The following is an 18,751-nucleotide window of genomic DNA, read 5'->3' on the forward strand; positions in this document are numbered from 1 at the left end:
ACCCTTTTATTTGTATTTTCAATCCCTACAGATCCATAATCAGAGTTCCTCTCATAGTCCAAAATCCTGTCTATAATACAGCAGGTACGTGGGTTTATTTCGAAATCAGTTTATATATACATTAATATTATTTCCTGGTATATATAAAAATGAGGGACTTTACAGTTTGCAGTGTTTTACACACACACACACACCCCCCATGTGAATTTTCAGGTGTTTTGGGGCTGTCACCTCGCTTTTTGGGGGGGAACCCACATGACCACCCTCATCCTCCACTCACCTGCTCTGTGACACCATCAGCCCCCAGACTCCCCCACCCCCAGAGAAGGCACAAAACGAGTCCAGCTGCCCTGACCAGCAGCTCAGTGCTTCAAGAAAACCCTTGATACATGGACATCCCCCCAGAAAAAGCAGGAAAAATCAAGGGAGGGCAGGGCAGCCCCCCAAGGAGTTGGAGTCCCCCCCCAGCTCCCATCCAGCTGCCCCACAGCCCAGGGAATGTCCCCAGGGATGGGGGGCTTTTGCCCATCACACAGTTCAGAGGGACCTCTGGCAGCAGCACTGCCCAAGAGAGATGCATCTATGGTCTCCCCACCTCCATCACAGCTCTGACTTCAACCTCCTCCTTGCCAGAACTGTCCTGGAAAGAGGAACTAACCAGCAAAACCAGGGGAAGTGAGCCCGTCCACGTGGAAGGAGTCACGGCTTTCACATCACGAACTGCTTCAACTGTTTCTTCCCCCAAAACGTGCAGCAGGTGCCCCGTGCCACTGAAACCAGAGCCCAGCCACTCACCAGCATCCCCGGGCAGAGCTGGGGCAGTGCCCCTGGCACCAGGTTCCTGTGGTTCAGCATTCCCGAGCAGGAGGTGGTTTCCCCAGCGCTGCAGACCCTGGGGGAAGGACAGGAATGAGATAGAGGAGGCTGCAGAGGGCCCAGACACCTGTGCCATGGGCTGGGACCTCCAGAACCACCGGTGCCTGCCCCAGGGTCTTGTGCAGCCTCTTCCCCAAGAGAGAAGGGAGACAAGCATTGCACTGTCCCCCACACTGCACCACCTCTCCACTTCCTCTCCTTGCCTTTGCTGCCAAGGAAAGCCTTGGAGTCGGCAGCAAAGCCTGCATGACCAGGGCCAGATCCCATGAGGGTGGGACCCCAAGGCTGTGGGGCTGGGGACAGGTCCCTTGCATTGGCACCAAGGAACCAGGGGCCACCCAGGGGCAGGGGGGAGTCACCCAAGCACTGGACGAGGGAGCTTTACACAGTGAAATTCCCTGGGCACAGTGACAGATTTCTCCCTGTCCCACCCGTGGCAGAGCAGCTTTCATGGGAAGGGAGCTTTTGCAACGAGCTCTGTGCACCTCAACCTCCTGCTCCCCACACCCTCGTCTCGGTTCCACTGTCATTTCTCACATGCCTCAGCTCTCACTTCTCCTTTCCCTTTCGTTTATCCCCCAGCCAGCCCCTTTCCCCAGCTCCCGCCTCCCCGCTCAGACTGGTGGAGGGTTCTGCACCGCTTCAGCCATGGGCTGGGTGCTCTGGGGGGTCTTGCTCGCCTGGGTGCCCACGGCGTGGGTGAGAGGCGCTGAGCAGCCCCAGGAGCTCTCCCCCTCTTCGGGGTTTCTGGAGTGCAGGAAGGCCCTGAATCTCTCACGTCTGGAGGTCCTGCCGGGGGGGGGCTGGGATAACCTCAGAAATTTGGATATGGGCAGAGTCATCAACCTGGGCTACTCACTGTGTAAGACCACAGAAGACGGATCTTATATCATCCCGGACGAGATCTTCACTATCCCTGTCAAGCAGAGCAACCTGGACATCCACTCTGAGATCATCGAGTCCTGGAAAGATTATCGGAGCCTCACCTCTGCCTCCATCAACCTGGAACTGTCCCTCTTCTCCTCCATCAACGGCAAGTTCTCCTACGACTTCTGCCGGACCAAGACCCACCACGTGAAGGACCGCGCCGTGACCACCCGGGTGCAGGTCAGGAACCTGGTTTACACCGCCAAGGTCGACCCGGGGGCAGCCCTGGACCCGAGCTTCAAGAAGCAGCTGCTGACCATCGCCAGTCACCTGGAGAACAATCAGACACGCATGGCCGACTTCCTAGCCGAGGTGCTGGTGCTCGACTACGGTACCCATGCCGTCACCTCCATGGACGCCGGGGCCAGCCTGGTGCAGGAGGATCAGATCAAGGTGACCTTCCTGCAGGACAGCTGGGGCGCACGGAGCGCGGTCACCGCCTCGGCCGGCGCGGCCTTCCACAGCATCGTCAGCGCGGAAACCCAGGAGACCCTGGACGTCAGCTCTGGCTTCACCAAGCAGTACCTGGAGAACCGCACCCACTCCAGGGTGGAGAGCGTCGGCGGGACCCCCTTTTACCCGGGCATCACCCTCAAGACCTGGCAGGAGAGGATTCAAAACCAGCTGGTGGCTCTCGACCGCTCGGGGCTGCCCCTGTACTACTTCATCAAGCCCAGCGTGCTGCCGGAGCTGCCCACCCCGACGGTGAGGAGGCTGGCCCGGCGGGTGGAGATGGCCATCCGCCGCTACTACACCTTCAACACCTACCCGGGCTGCACCAACGCCTCCTCGCCCAACTTCAACTTCCACGCCAACACCGACGATGGCTCCTGCGAGGGCGCCGTGGCCAACTTCACCTTCGGGGGAGTCTTCCAGGAGTGCGTGGGGCTGGCCGGCCCCGACACCAGCGCCCTGTGCCAGGGGCTGGAGCAGAGGAACCCGCTCACCGGGGCGTTCTCCTGCCCTGCCCCCTACACCCCGGTGCTGCTGGGCGTGCAGGAGCGGGAGGAGGGCCACAGCCACCTGGAGTGCCACAACAAGTGCGTCCTGGGCATCTTCTGCCACCGCAAGTGCCAGGACGTCTTCTGGCTCTCCCGGGTGCAGTTCAGCGCCTACTGGTGCGCCGCCAACGGGACAGTGGGCCCGAGCTCGGGATACCTCTTTGGGGGGCTGTTCAGCACCCACGGCACCAACCCCGTCACCGGTGCCCAGTCCTGTCCCTCGGGGTACTTCCCCCTGAAGCTCTTTGGTGAGCTCAGAGTGTGTGTGAGCCGGGATTACGAGGCGGGGGCCCAGTACGCGGTGCCCTTCGGGGGCTTCTTCAGCTGCCAGGCGGGGAACCCCTTGGCCGGGCGGCACCAGGGCACCGCCGAGGACCCCCACGCCAAGGGCTGTCCCCCGGGCTTCAGCCAGCACTTGGCGCTCATCAGCGACAGCTGCCAGGTGGAATTCTGCGTCCAGGCCAGGCTCTTCACGGGGGGCTCGCTGCCGCCCGCCCGCCTGCCCCCCTTCACCCGGCCCCCCGCCAACCTGCCGGCCGTGGACACCGTGCTGGTGCGGGACGGGGACAGCACCTGGGTGAGGGACGGGCAGAGCCACGTGTGGCGGCTGGCGCGGCCCGAGGAGATCCGGCACACGGCGCAGATGGTGGGGGAGCAGGGGCTGACGGGGGGCGAGGTGGCCGGCGTCACCGTGGCGGTCCTGGCCGGCTCGGTCACCCTTCTGGTGACGGCCTGGTACGGCCACCGCAGGTACAGGGCACGGGGGTACCGCGCCCTGGGCACGGGGGACGGCGCGGCCCCCGCCGGCCCCCCCGACAGCACCGTGCTGAGCGTGGGCCAGGGGTACCAGCAAGAGCCCCAGGGGCTGGCGGCCTGAGTGCCCCCTGCCCGGATTGCGAGCCCCAAAGGTGGGCAAAGCCCCCCCCCGGCTCCACCCCGAGGGGAAGGAGGGAGAGGAGGGGCCGCCCGGCTTTGTATATCTATCGGGATAGATATACACACGCATGCACGGAGCCACGGAGCAGTTTTATTTCAGCCAGCAACCGACTGTGTAGTCAACAGAGCATTAAAAAAGGGAAAAAAAAAAAAAAGTCACGTCGTGGAAAGACTTAGTCACAATAAAAGCCACCGGGCTGGAACCGCGGAGTAGGTGGGGGGGGGAGGACCCTCCCCTCCCTTGCCCGGATCACGGCAGGGTTTTGCATAGCTCCAGACGGGGTTTGTGTGCACCGGGGAAAACCCAGGGCTGGCGCGGGGGAGGAATCACACTGCTGTGCAGCTCCCTGGGCGGCCGAGCCGCCCAAAAAGGGGGGGGGGTGTTCCTGGGGAAAGAGGTTTTCTCCCTTGAGGTAGAAAATAACAACCCAGGCTAAGGACGGCCGGGGACGGATGGGTGCAAAGGGGCTTCAGGGGGACGAGGGGTGCCTGGCCCTGCCCACAGTGCCCCTCGCTCGCCTGGCCACACAGACGACTGACAGAAGACAACAGAGAGGCCAGGCCGTGCAGGGACCACGAGGGTCCCCTGCCATTCGCTTTATTGACCCCCCACCCCCCTCCACGGGGTGGCCAGCGGGGGTGACAGACCCCCCCCGGACCACGGAGAGGGAAAACAGCAACGACAACAGAACGATGCACAGAAGGATGGGCCCCCCTCCCGCGCCGCCGTCCCCAGCACAGAGGGCGAGGTGACCCTCCCCGGGCAAACCAGGAGGGGAATGCAACAAAACCGGCTGGGAGGCCCCACCTTCCCCCAGGGGGCAACAGCACAGGGCTGGGGGTAGCCCTGGGCAGCGGTGGGTGCTGCCCACCACTCTTGCTCTCCAAGCCCAGGGGTCTCATGGGCAGCCAGACCCCAGCAGTGGGGACAGTGCCCCCGGGGCAGCCCTCAAAACTGTGGGGACCTCGCCAGCACCCTGGCACAGGCAGCTCTGAGAGGCCCTATGAATCCCACACTGGTTTGGGCTGGAAGGGACCTCACAGACCATCTCATCCCAACCCCCCTGGGCAGGGACACATTCGGCCAGCCCGGGTCACCCAAAGGCCCGGGGAGCCCAAGATGACACAGAACACACTTCCCCCACCCCCCCATCACCCACACTCTCCTACCCACGCCCCAGCCCATGCCAGTCCCTCACCAGCCCCTCCAAGGCCTCTCTGGGGGCAGCAAGGGGAACAGTTCTCAGCCCTGCCTGCACCTTGGCCCCATGGGGACCCACAAGTGACAGCCCTCCTGTGGGGCAGAGCCCTGTTGGGGTGGGGGGTCTCCACAGCCCCTGTCCCATCCCCAAGCACCACCGTGCCCAGTCCCAGTCTGGCTGCAGCACCACGTTCTCCCAGGCCTCAGGCTGCCTCCCAAAACGCCCCCCTATATGTACATATATACGACAAAACCCCAAAATTCGAGGTATTATAGAAATTCAACGCGGGGACACCCCCATACGAACAGTTCAAGGAACCCACTGTGGTGGGGGTGGGACACAGGCCAGAAAATGTCCTTCACTGTCCCCCCCTCTCCACTTCCTAGCACCCACCAGCCCCTCCCTGGCACGCAGGGGCGGGGGCAGCCCAGACAAGGGGACCCTGCAGGGCACAGCTCAGACACAGCCAAGAGGAGCAGAGGGCACAGGGCTGGGGGGCAGCCCAGGGCCCCCCCAACCTCCACGGACACAGGAGACCAGAGGGAAGGTACCGGACAGAACAAACAAACAAACAAACAAACGTCAGAGGGACGAGGCAGAGCAAGGGAGACTCCCACGGCTCCAGCGCCCGCCCCAGGCCAGGTCCCAGCCCCAGGAGGGTGTCAGGGGAGTTGGGTCAGGCTGGCACCGGTGTGGATGAGGAGGGAGGGGAGCCTGGCACCCCCCAAGCCCTCAGCACAGTGGCAGCGAGGATAGCACACCATCCAGAGGGGTGGGCACGCCAGCCTGAAGCCCCACAGCTGCGTGTGGGGAGGTTCCCGCCCCGCAGGAGTGAAGGGGACGGCCAAAAGGACCTTCTCCCGCATTCCCGGCCAGCCTGGGGATGCTCCCACCGCGCGGGCGCCGCTGGGAGCGGGGGGCTCCGGGTGCACCCCGAAAAGCCCCCAGGCAGGTTTCTCCAGCAGCTTTATCCTGGTGGGTGCCAGCACAGGCAACCCTTTCCTTGCCTCCCTGCCACGGTGTCAGTCCTTCTCCTGTGCCAGGCTCTCCTCCGTGATGCCCTGGGCCGCCAGCTCGGCCAGGACATTGTCCAGGTAGTTGATGTCAGGGTAGCCGTGGCCAGTGAGGTTGGAGCCGAACTCTGTCTTGTGGTGGATCTCGTTCCAGATCACCGTGTCCGACTCGCCCGTGGTGCTGGAGGTCCCAATGGCAAAGATCAGGCGCCGGTCCCAGGCTACCAGCAGCAGCCTCAGCACCTGTGGGGGCGGGAGAGGGGTCAGGCAGCAAAGCAAACACCGGGTGGGGAAGCACCCGCTTCTGTTCAAGGCACGCCCGATCATCCTGGTGTGCCCTGGCAACGTGGGCAACCCACAGCCGAGCCCTGCAGGGAGCTCGGGATCCCAGCACAGGGTCCTGCCCCAGCCAAAACAGAGGGACCAGCCTGCTGAGCTCCCCCCGGCGCACGGGAAGGTTCTCCATGGGAAAACCTCCCCCTGAGCAAGTCCATTTTTCCCCACACTCCCCCTCGACACGCCTTGGCCAGCTGGAGCTGCCCAGGTGAGCCCCTCACCTTCCTGCCCTTCTCGCTGTCTGGCAGGTAGCAGTGCCGGGGGAAGCCACGGGCCGTGAAGCTCTTCCCAGGGTTTGGATGCTCCGGTCCCTGCAATGTGGCAAGCGGGAGAAGAAAACCCTTTTGGAGCTCAAAAGGATGCTCTGGGCACAAGGTAACCCCCCCCCCAGCCTCAGTGGACACTGATTGTCGCCATCCCCCTGCCACCAGGCAGACGGGGACAACACTCCCACGCGGACACAACCCAGGCTTCCCACAACATCCTTACGGACAAGCAGCTCCTGAGGGAAGGCACGAGCTGCAGCACGACCTGGGGGGTAACACTGCAGCAACGAGGGCCGCCAGCCCCACGGGGGATCTCCCACACACCCGCCCTGGCCACGGGGCCAGGCCTCACCTGCACCCCCGGGGGGATGTTGTAGATGATGCGGATGGTTTTGCAGTCGGCGTGGCCGGGCAGGGCGTGAGGGATGATGTGATACTCCATCTTCCCGGGGGGCTGCGTCCCCGTCTTCACCCCGTAGATGGTTTTGCAGGTGGGACACTGCAGGCTCCCGTCCTGAGAGCAGGAAGAGGGGAACACACTGAAACCCGTGTCTGCAAGCCACACCCAGAGCCTGGGCAGCACTGAACGCTGCTTTAACCGTGAAAGCCACCAAAAAACCACCCAGGAAGCACGGAATAGGGCTGGGGGAATCACTATGGCTACCCAGCTTCACCCAAAAACCTGAGGTCTGTGTTCCTCTTCCCCATCAGTTTTCCATTGTTTTCCCTACCTCTGATTTCATGGGTTTTTTTGTTTTGTTTGTTTGTTTTTAAGGGAGAAATACAATAAATATTAAACATCTCCAAGCGATGTGGAACACATTTTCTAGGGAACATCAGGCAATTTGCAGCGGGCTCAGGAAAGCCCTCCTGTGGGCTGGAAAAGCGCTGCCTGGCACCAGATTCCAGGCAGCTCTGCTCAAACATTCAGGGGATGAAAGTTCACCCCGGGAAGGAAAGCAAGCACATAAAACTGGGAACAGTGGGGGTGAAAACACACCCGTGCAACCCCCAGGTTCTGACTCAGCAGTCCCAAAGCGCTTGCTGCTGATAAAAATTAAACTGTGCCAGGGTGGGAGGTCAGAGTCCTCTGGGGCAGCAGGACTCGAGTGCTGCTCCCCGGGAGCAGGGGGAGCTCAGCACAGGCCGCCGAGCTGAGGCCTCTCACCTTGTTGCCGTTGTTGTACATGGCCACCAGGCAGTGGAGGTGGAAGACGTGGCTACACTTGACCAGCTTCCCCACGAGGTCAGGCTTGACGGCTGGCTGGGGCCCCTTGTAGCCAGAGGGGGCAGAGAGACGCTCCATGCAGATGGTGCAGTCCTGCACGGAAGGGGAGGAGAGGGATCACACGGATGGATGCAGCCAGAGCCGAGGACACAGGGCTGACGAGCTGCCCTGGGACCAGCACCCACCCCTGGGGCTGGGCTGCCACCCCTCTTTGGGGGGGACAGGGACAGGGAAGAGCCATGAGGGGTGGTAGGACACCCCTGCACGGGAAGGGAGGAGATCCCCACACGGCCCAGGGCGTTGTGCACGTCCCACTGCCCATCCCAGAGCAAAGCACCCCAGGGACACCCCAGCACAAGCCCTGGCGCTCGCACCTCGTCCGGCGGATGCCGCACCTTCTGCAGGTACTTTTTCAGTACCTCCTCCGGGGTTTTACCTGCGGGAGAGCAAGAATCAGAGGGAGAAACCCACTGCCAGGGGCAGCGGAGGGGACGGGGGGCACAGGGGAACCAGGCAGGGAAGGGGAGACAGGGGCCAAGCAGCAAAAGTGCCTCTCACCCTTCTTGGCCTGTTTCTTGGTGGTCTTGCGGCAGGTGTGGGAGATGCCGGGGATGGACTGGATCTCGCTCTTGCTGACGGGCGGGGGGTGCAGCACCAGCTTGGGGGGCCGTGTCAGGCACACGGGCAGCCCGGCCGCGCTCATCAGGATCCCCGTGATCCCTGGGAGAAACGGGGCTTTGAAACGGCGCCGAGGAACCAGCCACGCCTCAAACCCCACGTGATCCCCAAAAACTGCCCCCTACCCCGGGGCTGTTTATCCTTCCACCCCAGGGAACCCACAGGCACCCGCTGTGGCCCCATCCTCACCTGCCAGTGCTGGGTTGACGGGGCTGGAGCCAGTGAGGTTCTTCACAGGGACAGTGGGGACCCTGAGGGGAGCCAGCAGAGACCACGTCAGGAGCGGTGGCAGCACCCACGTCCCCACGGGGCCCAGGGGCCAGACAACAGTTGCCTGAGCAACTGCACGGGCCCTGGCTGGAAACAGAGAATCCCCCTATGGGGCAACGTGCCCCCCCTGCCCCACCACCGCCTTTTCTCTGGCGCTTTAGAAACCCTGCCTGCATCTCCATTCATGGCCCCTTTTTGTCACTGCTCCCCGGGCCAGTCTGTTGTTTCTTTTCCTCTTTTCTCCTATGGCCACGTCACTGCCACAGCTCTATCCCCCCCCCTCCCCTTGGGGCTCTCTTCCATGGGAAAGTTTCCCGGCAGGTCAGGAGCAGAGGGAAGGGGGAGGATGGAGAGGGAGAGGAAAGGGGCCAGGCTGCGACAGAAGGCTGACGGCAGAGCCAGACAAAGGGGAGAAACAGGCTCATTAACTGTCCACCCCCTCACAAAAATGTGTCTTTGGTGGGTGGGGGTCTGGAGGGACCCCTTCTCATGGGGCATGAATGGCTTTTCTTCGGGCCTTTCGCAGTCCCTCACCCAACCCCGGCCTCCAAGAGAAAGAGCAGCCTCAGCCTCTCCATTGAGATGCAGGAGCCACCCCGTCCCCGCTCCAGTCCCCAGGCACCTGCGGGGAAGGCGAGGGGCCCAGCAGAGCCCCCCGGCCCCGGGAGCTTGGGGAGCACCAAGGTCTGTCTCCCACCAAGCTAAGGGCTGGCAAGGCCCCTCTGGGAGCTTGGGGAGCACCGAGGTCTGTCTCCCACCAAGCTCAGGGCTGGCAGGGCCCCTCCGTGCCCTGGGGAGGGGGAAAAGCTTGCGCTGCCCCTCCCTCCGCCCAGGCACCCCCTCACTGGCACTGCTGGCACACGGCGGGACTCACCCCGAGGCGATGAGCACGCGGGACTGGGCGATGGCCAGGCGCTGGAGGTGGCTGCGGTTCAGGGTGCCCAGGCCAGGACGGGCCGCTTTGCCACTGCCGGCACCGGGGGGGCTGCCGGTGGAGCCGGCCGAGCTGAGGGCGGGCGTGCTGGCCGCCTGACGCCGGCCCCCCTGGGCTGCCAGCGGCTTCAGCGAGCCGCGCACCACGGCCACGCCGTCGTGCGCCTTGGCCGCCGGGGCGGGCGCCGGGGCTTTGGGGGCGGCGGGCGGCGGGGCGGGGGCTTTGCGGGGCTGCAGGGTGGCGGTGCCGGGGCCGGCGGCCGACACGGTGGCTTTGACGCTCATGACCAGGAGGCACTGGGGGCAGGTGCAGGCGGGGACCGGCGGGGCTGCCGCCGCCCCGGGGCTGGCCGGCCACGACTGGGACTTGGGCAGGGTGCCTGAGACCAGCGGGTAGACCATGTCGAGCCTGCGGCGGACGCGGCGCTTGCGCTGGGTCTGCCGGTTGATCTGGCCCATGGTGGCGAAGTCGATGACGTAGCAGAAGCCGATGGCGCTCAGGTCCACCCAGGGGTGCTGCTTCTCGTAGGCGCGCTGGATGGTGATGCCCACGTCCATGTCGTAGGGCGTCCACGTCCCGCTGTCATTCTCCCACTCCCAGACGACTCCCTTGCCGGGCGCCGACGATGGGTCGTAGTAGCTGCGCCGGACGGGGCGGATCGTGCCTGAGGGAGGGCGACACAACAGACGTCGTCAGACCCTGGCGCCAGCACCCACCCGTGGGCAGGGAGCAAAACCACCCCGACCTGCCCCGCGACCTGCCCCGCCAGCACCATCCGCACGGGGACAGGACGGCTTTCTGGCTCAGCTGCCGTCCCCGCCCTGCCAGGGGACTGGCGTGCCTTGGGCTCCCCCGGCTGCTGCCTACGAGCCACCCTGCCACGAAGCACCCCGAGGTCCGTGCACGGCCCGGGGGTGCTCCCCCAGCGCGACTGGGCTGAAGGGAAGGGCGGATCTCCCGCCCGGCGCTCTCAGCCCTGGCTGGCGGCCACTCAGCCCCGCTGGGGAAACACGGCAACACGAGTTTGGCTGTTCCATCCTGCTCCCGGGGACCTCCCGCGGGAGCCTGAGGAAACCAGGCATTAGGGCACTGGAGTCCTGCAGTGCCTGGCACTGTCTCCCTCTCAGCTCCAGACTGGAAGAGGTTTCAATAAAAGATTTCAGGGTCATCTCTAAGCCCCCCAGCAGTGGCACACACGGGCACTCGTGCACCCAGGGGAGCGGGGCTCGTGCCAGCCCCACCATCTGCAGCTCCCAAACCGGCCCACGATGAAAACCCAAACTGTGGCAGAGGGAAAAATCCCCGTGAGGCCAAGCAAAGGAGTTTGAGCAGGGCCCTGTGCCTGGCTCCTGCTCCCCCATCAGCAAACATCAGGAGTGACCCGAGAGCACACAAAGCACAAAGGTTCTGTGCCCTGCATCCATATTTTTGCTAGGTGTTTCCTTTCCCAGCACTCCCAGTCAGCTAGGATGCATTCAAAGCACGGACAGAGATTTTGGAAACTCCTACAATGAGGAGAAAACCTTCCTCTTTGGGATGTCTAAAGGAATAGCAAGGCAGGCTGAACGTGGCCAGGCTCAGCCCTGGGGTCCCATCCTGAGCGTGTCATTCCAGAGGTGTTTGTGTAACAGGTGGGATGAGCTCCCGAGCAGCGCTGCCTCCACATCCCCGTGCAGAACCCCATGGCTCAGCCCTGCTGCCAGCACTGGGAACAAGAAAGCTCAAAGAGAAGAAATAACAAGCCTGCTGCTTCGGCTTTTCACCACGTGTCCTGCAAAGCCTGCAAGAATTTCAGTGCCTCTTCACCCCCCGCCACTCCGCAGGGAGCAGCCACCACCGCTGGTCCCGCAGGGCCACGTCTCGCACACTCGCGGGCTAAAAACGAGAAGGTGTTTGTCAGCACCCTGCTGTGGTGCGTGGGGTACAGCTACACCCCAGGCTAGCCGAGCCACCGGCCCTGTCCTTGCGAAGGAGCACCCAGGTCAGAAAAGCCGCCGGCGCTGGGCGCACAAAGCGGCCGGAGGGTGATTTATCCTAATCCGGCGGTGGCATGCGGCATCTGGCGGTCCCCAGGCAGCAGTGTGGGAATGCTGTGTGTTCCCCCAGCCCCGCGCCGCCAGCCGGCCTCCCATTCAACAGGGGAAGAAAGGGAACAATAGCTATTCAGGGCCTGCCAGGGTCGCGACCCCCCCAAATCAGAGCTGTTTAATGACCCAAAATACCAACATCCCCAGCAACCCAGGGAGAGACAGAACAATCTCCCTTTCAGTCCTCCACCCTGGGCAACAATAGCCCTCAGAAGCTGGCCCCCAGCCCCCTCTCCGCAGAGGTCCCTTGTCCCCACACCCCCGGGCAGGGGAGGGTCGCCGCCAGCCCCCAGGGCTGCTGGGGGAAGAAGGACAAAGGAGGGTGTCTGGCACTCTGCTGCACCCAGCACCCCCTGCCCCAGGGACAAAGCACACTGGCCAACACAGGGCTGCTGGGGGGTCACAAACCCCGCTGTGCCAACCCCCCTGCCACGGGTGCTCGTGGTCCCGCATCCCAGACAACCCCAGGGCCCCCCACCTGGGGGGACAGACAACCCCCATCACCCGCCTGTGCCCTCCTTGAGCATCCCCCCACCTGCTCGTGCCCCTTCCCTGGGCACCCCAGGGGCTGCCATCCCCCGGGGCAGGATTTGGCACCCAAGCACCGCTCAGCTCTCTAGGCCTTCGTGCCTGATGGCGGCTCGGTGGCAGCACAGAGGGAACGGGGAAAAAGGTCTGCTGGGGACGGGCTTCCCCCGCACGCAGGGACAAGAAAAGCCCGCGGGGCGTGTGCGAGGCGGGGGCGCCGCAGCGGGGAGGGGGCCGGGCAGCACGACCCCCCAGGGCACGGGGGGCACGGGGAATGGCGGGGGGCATCGCCGGCAGGGCCGGGCGGTGTGCGGGGCATCGCGGGGCATCGCGGGCACGGCGGGGCCCGGCAGAGCCCGGGGAGCCCCGGGAGCATCCCGGCGGGGCGGGGCGGGCGGGGAGCGGCGCGGGGGCCACGGCGGCCGCTCGGGGCCCGGCGCGGGGCCGACTCACCGGTGTCCTGGCGGAACTGGTGCATGGACTGCAGGTCGATGATGTAGGGCGCCAGGCGGCTGTCGGCCTGGCCCAGCACCACGCTGCCGCCCGCCCGCGGCCCGGCGCGGGCCACCGCCTCGATGTGGTGGCTGACGGCCGGGCTGTAGGGCCGCCAGCGCCCGTGCTCGTTCAGCCATTCCCACACCACCACGGCCGAGGCCAGCAGCATGGCTCCGCCGCCGCGGGCCCGGCTCGCCGCCCCGCCGCAGCCCGCCCCGCCGGCTCTCGCATGCTCGGCGCGGCGCAGGGATCCTCCGCCCGCCCCCGCCCGCGGCCGCGGACGGAGCCGCGCACGGCCGGGCCGCCCCTGCGCGCACCCGCGGCGCGCTCCCGCGGCCGCTGCCGGACCGCCCCGCCCGCACCGGAGCACCGGCGGCGGCAGGGCAGGGCACGGGGACCGCCCCGCCCCGGCGGCACCGGGCACCGCGGGGGGAGGCGAGAAACACGCCCCGTGCCTGTCCCTGGACACCCGCCCTGCACCCCTGTGACACCCCGCTGTCCCTGTACACCCTGGGTCCCTGGTGTCCCCACCCTGCACCCCTGCGACACCCCGCTGTCCCTGTACACCCTGGGTCCCTGGTGTCCCCACCCTGCACCCCTGCGACACCCCGCTGTCCCTGTACCCCCGGGGTCCTGGGACCCCCCACTCTGCCCCCCTGCAACTCCCCACTGTCCCTGTACCCCCTGGGTCCCTGGTGTCCCCATCCTGCACCTCTGTGACCCCACACTGTCCCTGTATCCTCTGGGTCCCTGGTGTCCCCACCCTGGACCTCTATGACCTCCTATAGTCCCTGTACCCCCTGAGTCCCTGGACCCACACCCTGCACCCCTGGGACCTCTCCCAGTGGCCCCTGTACCCCCACCCTGCATCCCCAGGATGCCCCACTGTGCCCCCTTTACCCCCACCCTGCATCCCTGGCATCCCTCCCAGTATCCCCCACACCTTTAACCAGGACTGCATCCCAGGGAGCCCCTTGTGTGGTCCCACCTTTGGGGTCCCCCCTGGCCCCCACCTGCCAGTGATGGGACTTGGGGTGCTGATGGGTTACATGGACCCCACTTCATGTGCTGTGACAGAGAAACGTGGTCCAAGAGCTTCTCCCATTTCCCTGTCTAAGCCACAGCGCTCGCAGGGAGCAGCCCCCTGAGCTCCCCTTCCCTGTGGCCCACGACGCACAAAAATGGCTTCGAAGCCCAAAACTGCCTCATGTCTCAAGGGGCACCTGGGCTGTGACCCCAGGTCCTGCACCCCAGCTCTCCCAGCTGCCTGCCACAGCTCAGTTTCCCTGAGAAGTACTTTTCCTGGAGATTTCACACAGCTTCAGCCCAGGGTGAGGCTGCAAATCCTTCAGGATTCTGCTGCTCCAACTGAGGCAAGCAATGAAGGCCAAATTAAAACCTGTGCTGCTCCCACTGTGACAGAGGTACCCCCGTGCTGTGGCAACTCTGGGACTGGAGCAGCCAAAAAAAACATTCCTGAGCTTGTTCTTCCACTGAGCTCCACGAGCATCTTCCCAGGGCAGCCCTGAATGCCAGGATGCTGGTGACAGGCACGTGCCGGTCTCACCTCCTTTTGTGCTCCTGCGCTCAGAGTCACGAAATTTCCTTGGATATTAAACACCCATCATTTCCTGGTTCGGGAGAACTGTACAAACCGCATCTGTGTGTTCCACGTGCACAGGTTGCACAGCAAATCCCCCAGTCCACGGTCCCCCTTGGCTCGGAGGGCAGCTCATCCCCAGGCCACGGGACACTGCCGAGCTCTCGGGGCTGGTGCGGCTCCTCTCCTGGCAAACCTGTTTCCCAGGCACTGCCCGTCCTGCTGAGCGTCCGCCAGCGGCGCTTGTGGTGAGAAACCATTAGACAAGATCCAAACAGAGGGGAAAAAAATGAAGGAAGAAAGTGAGGAAGAAACAGGTGGGGACCAGCTGCGGCGGTGCCAGCTGGCGAGCGCTGCGCTGGGGCAGGACGAGGTGAACCGCACGGGTTCTCCTTCTCCCAGCTCGTGCAGGGCTACGCTTGGGGCACCTTCTCCTGCAAGAAGGGAGGGAGGGCTCCCGGCCCTTCCTGGGAAGGGGAGCCCCTCCTCTGCATTTTCACCTGTTCCTTCGGGCGAGACAAGCGCAGCCAAAGCCGCGGCGGGGAAACCCGGGGAAATCCTTTCCGCTGACTCAGGCGGGAGGAAAAGGTTTTCCTGCTATTAAAAAGGAAAGTGTTGGTGAACATCCACCCCCCCTGGCTGCGGCTCAGGATCAGGGAGCCAGGAGCCAGAGCTGCACAACTGAACCCCACCGGCCTCCAGGGCGTGGTGGGCAAGGGGCAAATCCATTCTCACCCGGCACCGATGCCAGCACCCAAGTGGGTATGCCTGAGGTCAGGGAGCAGCCTCGGTCGGCTTGAAACCTTTCCAACCCCACAAAGTGTGCCCAACCACACGTTAAGCCCAAATATTTATTGTTTTGAAATTAAACACATCCACGGGTTGCTTGTGGTGGCTCCTTCCCTGCTGCAATTTGGGAGCGCAGCCCTCTGCCCCCCTTCCCCCTTCCCACCAGCACTGCAGAACCTTTCTCTCTTCCCAAAGCACGATCCTGGATGGTTTTGGTGGGTCCTCAGTTTGCAGGAGGCCACTGCATGGGGTCCTCAGCAGCATTAGCCACACGGGTATGATTATCTTCCTCTCAAACTCTTCATTTCTGTTTCCAAAATAAACAGCTTCAGTCACCTCCAGCCACCCAGATCAACTTCTTTTCAGCCTGTGGCAAAGCAAGTCCAAAGGGCCTCCTGGCACTAAGGGAGCTCAGCTGTCGGGTGCCCCTGTTCTCGCCAAATCACTTCACTGGTGATTCCCTGGGGGCTGCAGCTGAAAAACAGCATTAAATCCCATCCAGCTCAGACTCTCTACGGCACGTTGGGGGCTGGCTGGCAGGGAAAGGCCGAGAGCTGGAGCCTCTCGCTCAGCCAGAGCGTGGAGGTTTGGATTATGGATTGCTTTTTCCCATTGTTTCTGGTGGCCATTCCCGAGCGCTGCGGCTGCTCCACAAACACAGACACACCCAGCAACGCTGCCCAGGTAACAGGGCAGGAGCAAGGAAGGTTGTAAAAGCGGTGTTTCCCAGGACGGGGAAGTCCCTGGAGCAACATCATCGTCCCTGTTGCTGCTTCCACCCCCAGAGAGCGACTGCAGCGCCGAGCTCAGCTCAGTGCCAGCAGCTGAGGGGGAAGGATCGAGCTCAGCTCAGTGCCAGCAGCTGAGGGGGAAGGATCGAGTTGCAAGCCAGGGCTGGGTGATCCCAGCTCTCCCGGGATCTGAAGGTCACCTCGGACCCAGCCATGGCTGCTGAGGGAGAAAAGGGGTCTGTTCCCACCTGCTCGTGTCACAAGGTTCACTCGAGATGCCTCTGCCCACCTCTGGGAAGGTGAGGGGCAGTGGGTGGGGAAGGTGTGAGCACTGCTGAGCAGGAGAGTGCAAGGGGGCAAAAGCAAGATGGCTCCGAGTGCACAAAGCAGAGGACACCGGGCGAGAAAAATACCTGTTGGAAAAGGGACTCGCTTTCACTAACCCTGAAAAAAATAGTGGCCAGAAATTGTTATTCCTGAGTGCAGGGAAGCAGAAACATCCCAATAATCCAGTCTGAGCCGCAAAGCTGAGGGCAGGCAGTCAGTCAGTGGCAGTGAAGAAGGGGCACATTCTTCCTCGTGGGCACCACCCATAAGCAAAGAGGCAGCACCAAACCGCCCTCGGACCCGACCCCGCGGCGCCGGGTGCCCTGATGTTGCCAGAGGGGTGGGCAGGATGGGCTCTGGGGGCTCTGCCTTGGTGCTGTACCAGGGCCCCGGTGCCAGCACTGTGCCCGGTGCCGTCCCCCCCTGCCCTGACAAAGCCGCTTTGTGCGGGGCCAGCCGGGCACGTCCCCAGCCTCCTCCCCACGCCCTGGCCCCGCTCTCCCCCCATGTTGCCTTTCCTCTCACAGGCCAGGGTAGAAGGCAGGGCCGCACCAGGACAAGGCACAACCCCAGCAATCCCCCCACCTCCTCCTCATCCTCCCACCACCACGTCCTTCACCCCCAGCTCCTTCATCTTCTCCACGGCCTCCCAGTGGGTCCCGTCCCTCCCAGACCTCTCACCCCGCCGGGACTGACCCTTCCCTGGTGTGTGCACAGGGCAGCCCAGGCTCTCCTGTGAGGTTGAGCCCCACTGTCCCACCTCCCCCAAGAAGTACCTCACCCTGGTAGACCTCCCAGCCCTTTTATTCACTCAGCAGCCAGCAGCCCTCATATCCAGTCGGCACGAGAACCACGGCTCAGGTAGCTGTGGAACTGCAGCACTCCACAGGGTGAGCGCTGTGGTTGGGGCTGTTTGATTCTCCGTGCCATTTCCAGTCCTAAGATAACCCCTGGAGGCACTAACCTCCTTGCAGAGGGGCTTCTGAATCGCAGCCTTCGGTGAAAAGATCCTCTCCGTTACCATGTCCAAGAGGTTAAGAAATCCCCTCCTGATCATACTCCCACTTCCCCCCCCCTCCCCAAAAAGCCCCCAAGCAGTTAGAGCAGAAAGCCAATGAGCAGCCAACACAAGCTGGGCAGAAGAGTCCACGTGCAGGAGGCAAAGCCTTGCTCCTTGCAGCTGCGGGGCAGGTCCCGAGACTCCTTTGGCCAGGTGACACTTTGCTGTCCCTTGGCTCCTGCCTCGCATCCACAAGAGCCCCCAGGGTGGCCACAGCGAACCAGGCAGCGACCAAATTCCAAAGAAAAGGACCCCAGCTGAGGGTCACGGCCTCCAGGCCCTGGGGTGAGCAGCAAAGCCGCTTCCCAGGGGATAGTTCCAACTGCCAGCCCCAGGACCACTGAGGATCGTCCTGCCTGGGGATCCCCGCTCCCTCCGGGGTACACCACGGCCTGCGCCTCAGCTTCCCCACAGGGAGTGGCACCAAATGCACGGGGGGCCCAGGGGTTAATGACCCGGTCCGTCCCATCCACCTGCCCTCCTTCGCTGTCAGCTGCCCCCCACTGTGCCCCAGTGGCACCCCAGACCCCCCGCCCCGCGCTCGCCTTCACGGGCTCTCGGCCGGGCTGGGGGCCGAGCCAGCGCCCGGGCCGGGCTTGGCGAGCTGCCGCAGGTCCCGCGCAGACCTCACGGCCCACTGGGCCAGCTCCCGCAGCACCCCCAGGCCCCGCAGCTTCTGCTCGAAGACGCTTTGGGGCTGGGGGGGCGGCCCGTCCCCCTCGTCGCTCGGGGGCCCGCGGCTCTCCAGCCGCAGCAGCTCCTCGAGGTGGTAGGCGAAGGCCGAGACCTGGAGCAGCACGGCCGCCAGCGCCCGGCCCAGGGCGGCGTCGGCCTCACCCAGCTGCTCCCGCTGCTCCTCCAGCATCTGCGCCAGCAGCCCGCGGAAGGCCCTGTACGCCGCCAGGTTCTCCAGCAGCCGCTGGGTCCCCGTCTGCTCGTCCCAGCGCTCCACCGCCGCCGGCGGCACCCCCTCCACCGCCGCCACGCTGGCCGAGGCGTCCAGGCCCTGCTGCTCCACCTGCGGGGCGAGACCCACCGGGGATCAGCGGTGGCGGGAGCAATTTGGGGGGTACCCCCCGCCCCGAGCCACGCCGGCGCTGCTCCGGAGGGCCCAGTCCAGGAGGGGTTTGTGGCAGTGCGAGGCCGGGTGCCCGAGGTCCGCCCAGGCATCGGCAGGCACAGAAACCGGCAGCGCTTCGTCCCCCATCCCCGCCACGGGACAGGTTCCTCGCGCCCCACAGCTGCCAGGAGCCCCCCCAGACCCCACCAGCGCTCCCAGCCCCGCAGCAGCCAGAAGGAGCAGGGTAGACTCACGTAGGCGTCCAGGAGGTCGACGACGTCCGAGCGCATCTTCCCGGCCAGGCGGATGCCGCGGGCACACAGGTCGCGGCGCCGGAGGGCGGCCGAGGGACTGTCTGCTCCCGCCATGGTCCGGGCAGCTGTTGCGGCCACCAGGCTCAGGGCGCA

At 64.4% G+C, this 18,751-nt stretch overlaps 3 protein-coding genes across 3 annotated transcripts; 1 reads left to right on the plus strand and 2 right to left on the minus strand.

The window, feature by feature from the left end:
- Window positions 1–1,483: 1,483 nt before the first annotated feature.
- MPEG1 (macrophage expressed 1) lies at window positions 1,484–3,872 on the plus strand. Its single transcript, XM_017839502.1, has one exon. It carries the CDS (start codon window positions 1,525–1,527, stop codon window positions 3,679–3,681), a length of 2,157 nt encoding a protein of 718 aa, XP_017694991.1. The 5' UTR covers window positions 1,484–1,524; the 3' UTR covers window positions 3,682–3,872.
- On the minus strand, window positions 3,812–12,946 carry DTX4 (deltex E3 ubiquitin ligase 4). Its single transcript, XM_017839503.1, has 9 exons — window positions 12,736–12,946; window positions 9,608–10,331; window positions 8,653–8,714; window positions 8,344–8,505; window positions 8,160–8,221; window positions 7,726–7,878; window positions 6,910–7,071; window positions 6,513–6,602; window positions 3,812–6,198 (listed from the first exon to the last, which is right to left on the minus strand). The coding sequence occupies exons 1-9, from the start codon at window positions 12,944–12,946 to the stop codon at window positions 5,965–5,967; spliced, it is 1,860 nt and encodes a 619-aa protein (XP_017694992.1). The 3' UTR covers window positions 3,812–5,964.
- Window positions 12,947–17,831: 4,885 nt separating this feature from the next.
- Window positions 17,832–18,712, minus strand: CNTF (ciliary neurotrophic factor). The gene is made up of 2 exons (XM_017839482.1): window positions 18,599–18,712; window positions 17,832–18,302 (listed from the first exon to the last, which is right to left on the minus strand). Exons 1-2 carry the CDS (start codon window positions 18,710–18,712, stop codon window positions 17,832–17,834), a joined length of 585 nt encoding a protein of 194 aa, XP_017694971.1.
- Window positions 18,713–18,751: the final 39 nt, after the last annotated feature.

This window comes from Lepidothrix coronata, unplaced genomic scaffold (genome assembly GCF_001604755.1).
Source record: "Lepidothrix coronata isolate B3197 unplaced genomic scaffold, Lepidothrix_coronata-1.0 Scaffold425, whole genome shotgun sequence".
Taxonomy (NCBI): domain Eukaryota; kingdom Metazoa; phylum Chordata; class Aves; order Passeriformes; family Pipridae; genus Lepidothrix; species Lepidothrix coronata.

Bases quoted from the DNA above. Each gene is read 5' to 3' on its own strand.
- CNTF (XM_017839482.1), bottom strand. From the start codon at position 18,712: ATGGCGGGAGCAGACAGTCCCTCGGCCGCCCTCCGGCGCCGCGACCTG. The intron at 18,303-18,598 runs GTGAGTCTACCC...CTCGCCCCGCAG, and splicing joins TCGACCTCCTGGACGCCTAC to GTGGAGCAGCAGGGCCTGGA.
- MPEG1 (XM_017839502.1), top strand. From the start codon at position 1,525: ATGGGCTGGGTGCTCTGGGGGGTCTTGCTCGCCTGGGTGCCCACGGCG.
- DTX4 (XM_017839503.1), bottom strand. From the start codon at position 12,946: ATGCTGCTGGCCTCGGCCGTGGTGGTGTGGGAATGGCTGAACGAGCAC. The intron at 8,222-8,343 runs GTGAGAGGCACT...GCTCTCCCGCAG, and splicing joins CAAGAAACAGGCCAAGAAGG to GTAAAACCCCGGAGGAGGTA. The intron at 6,199-6,512 runs GTGAGGGGCTCA...CCGCCCCCACAG, and splicing joins ACAGCGAGAAGGGCAGGAAG to GTGCTGAGGCTGCTGCTGGT.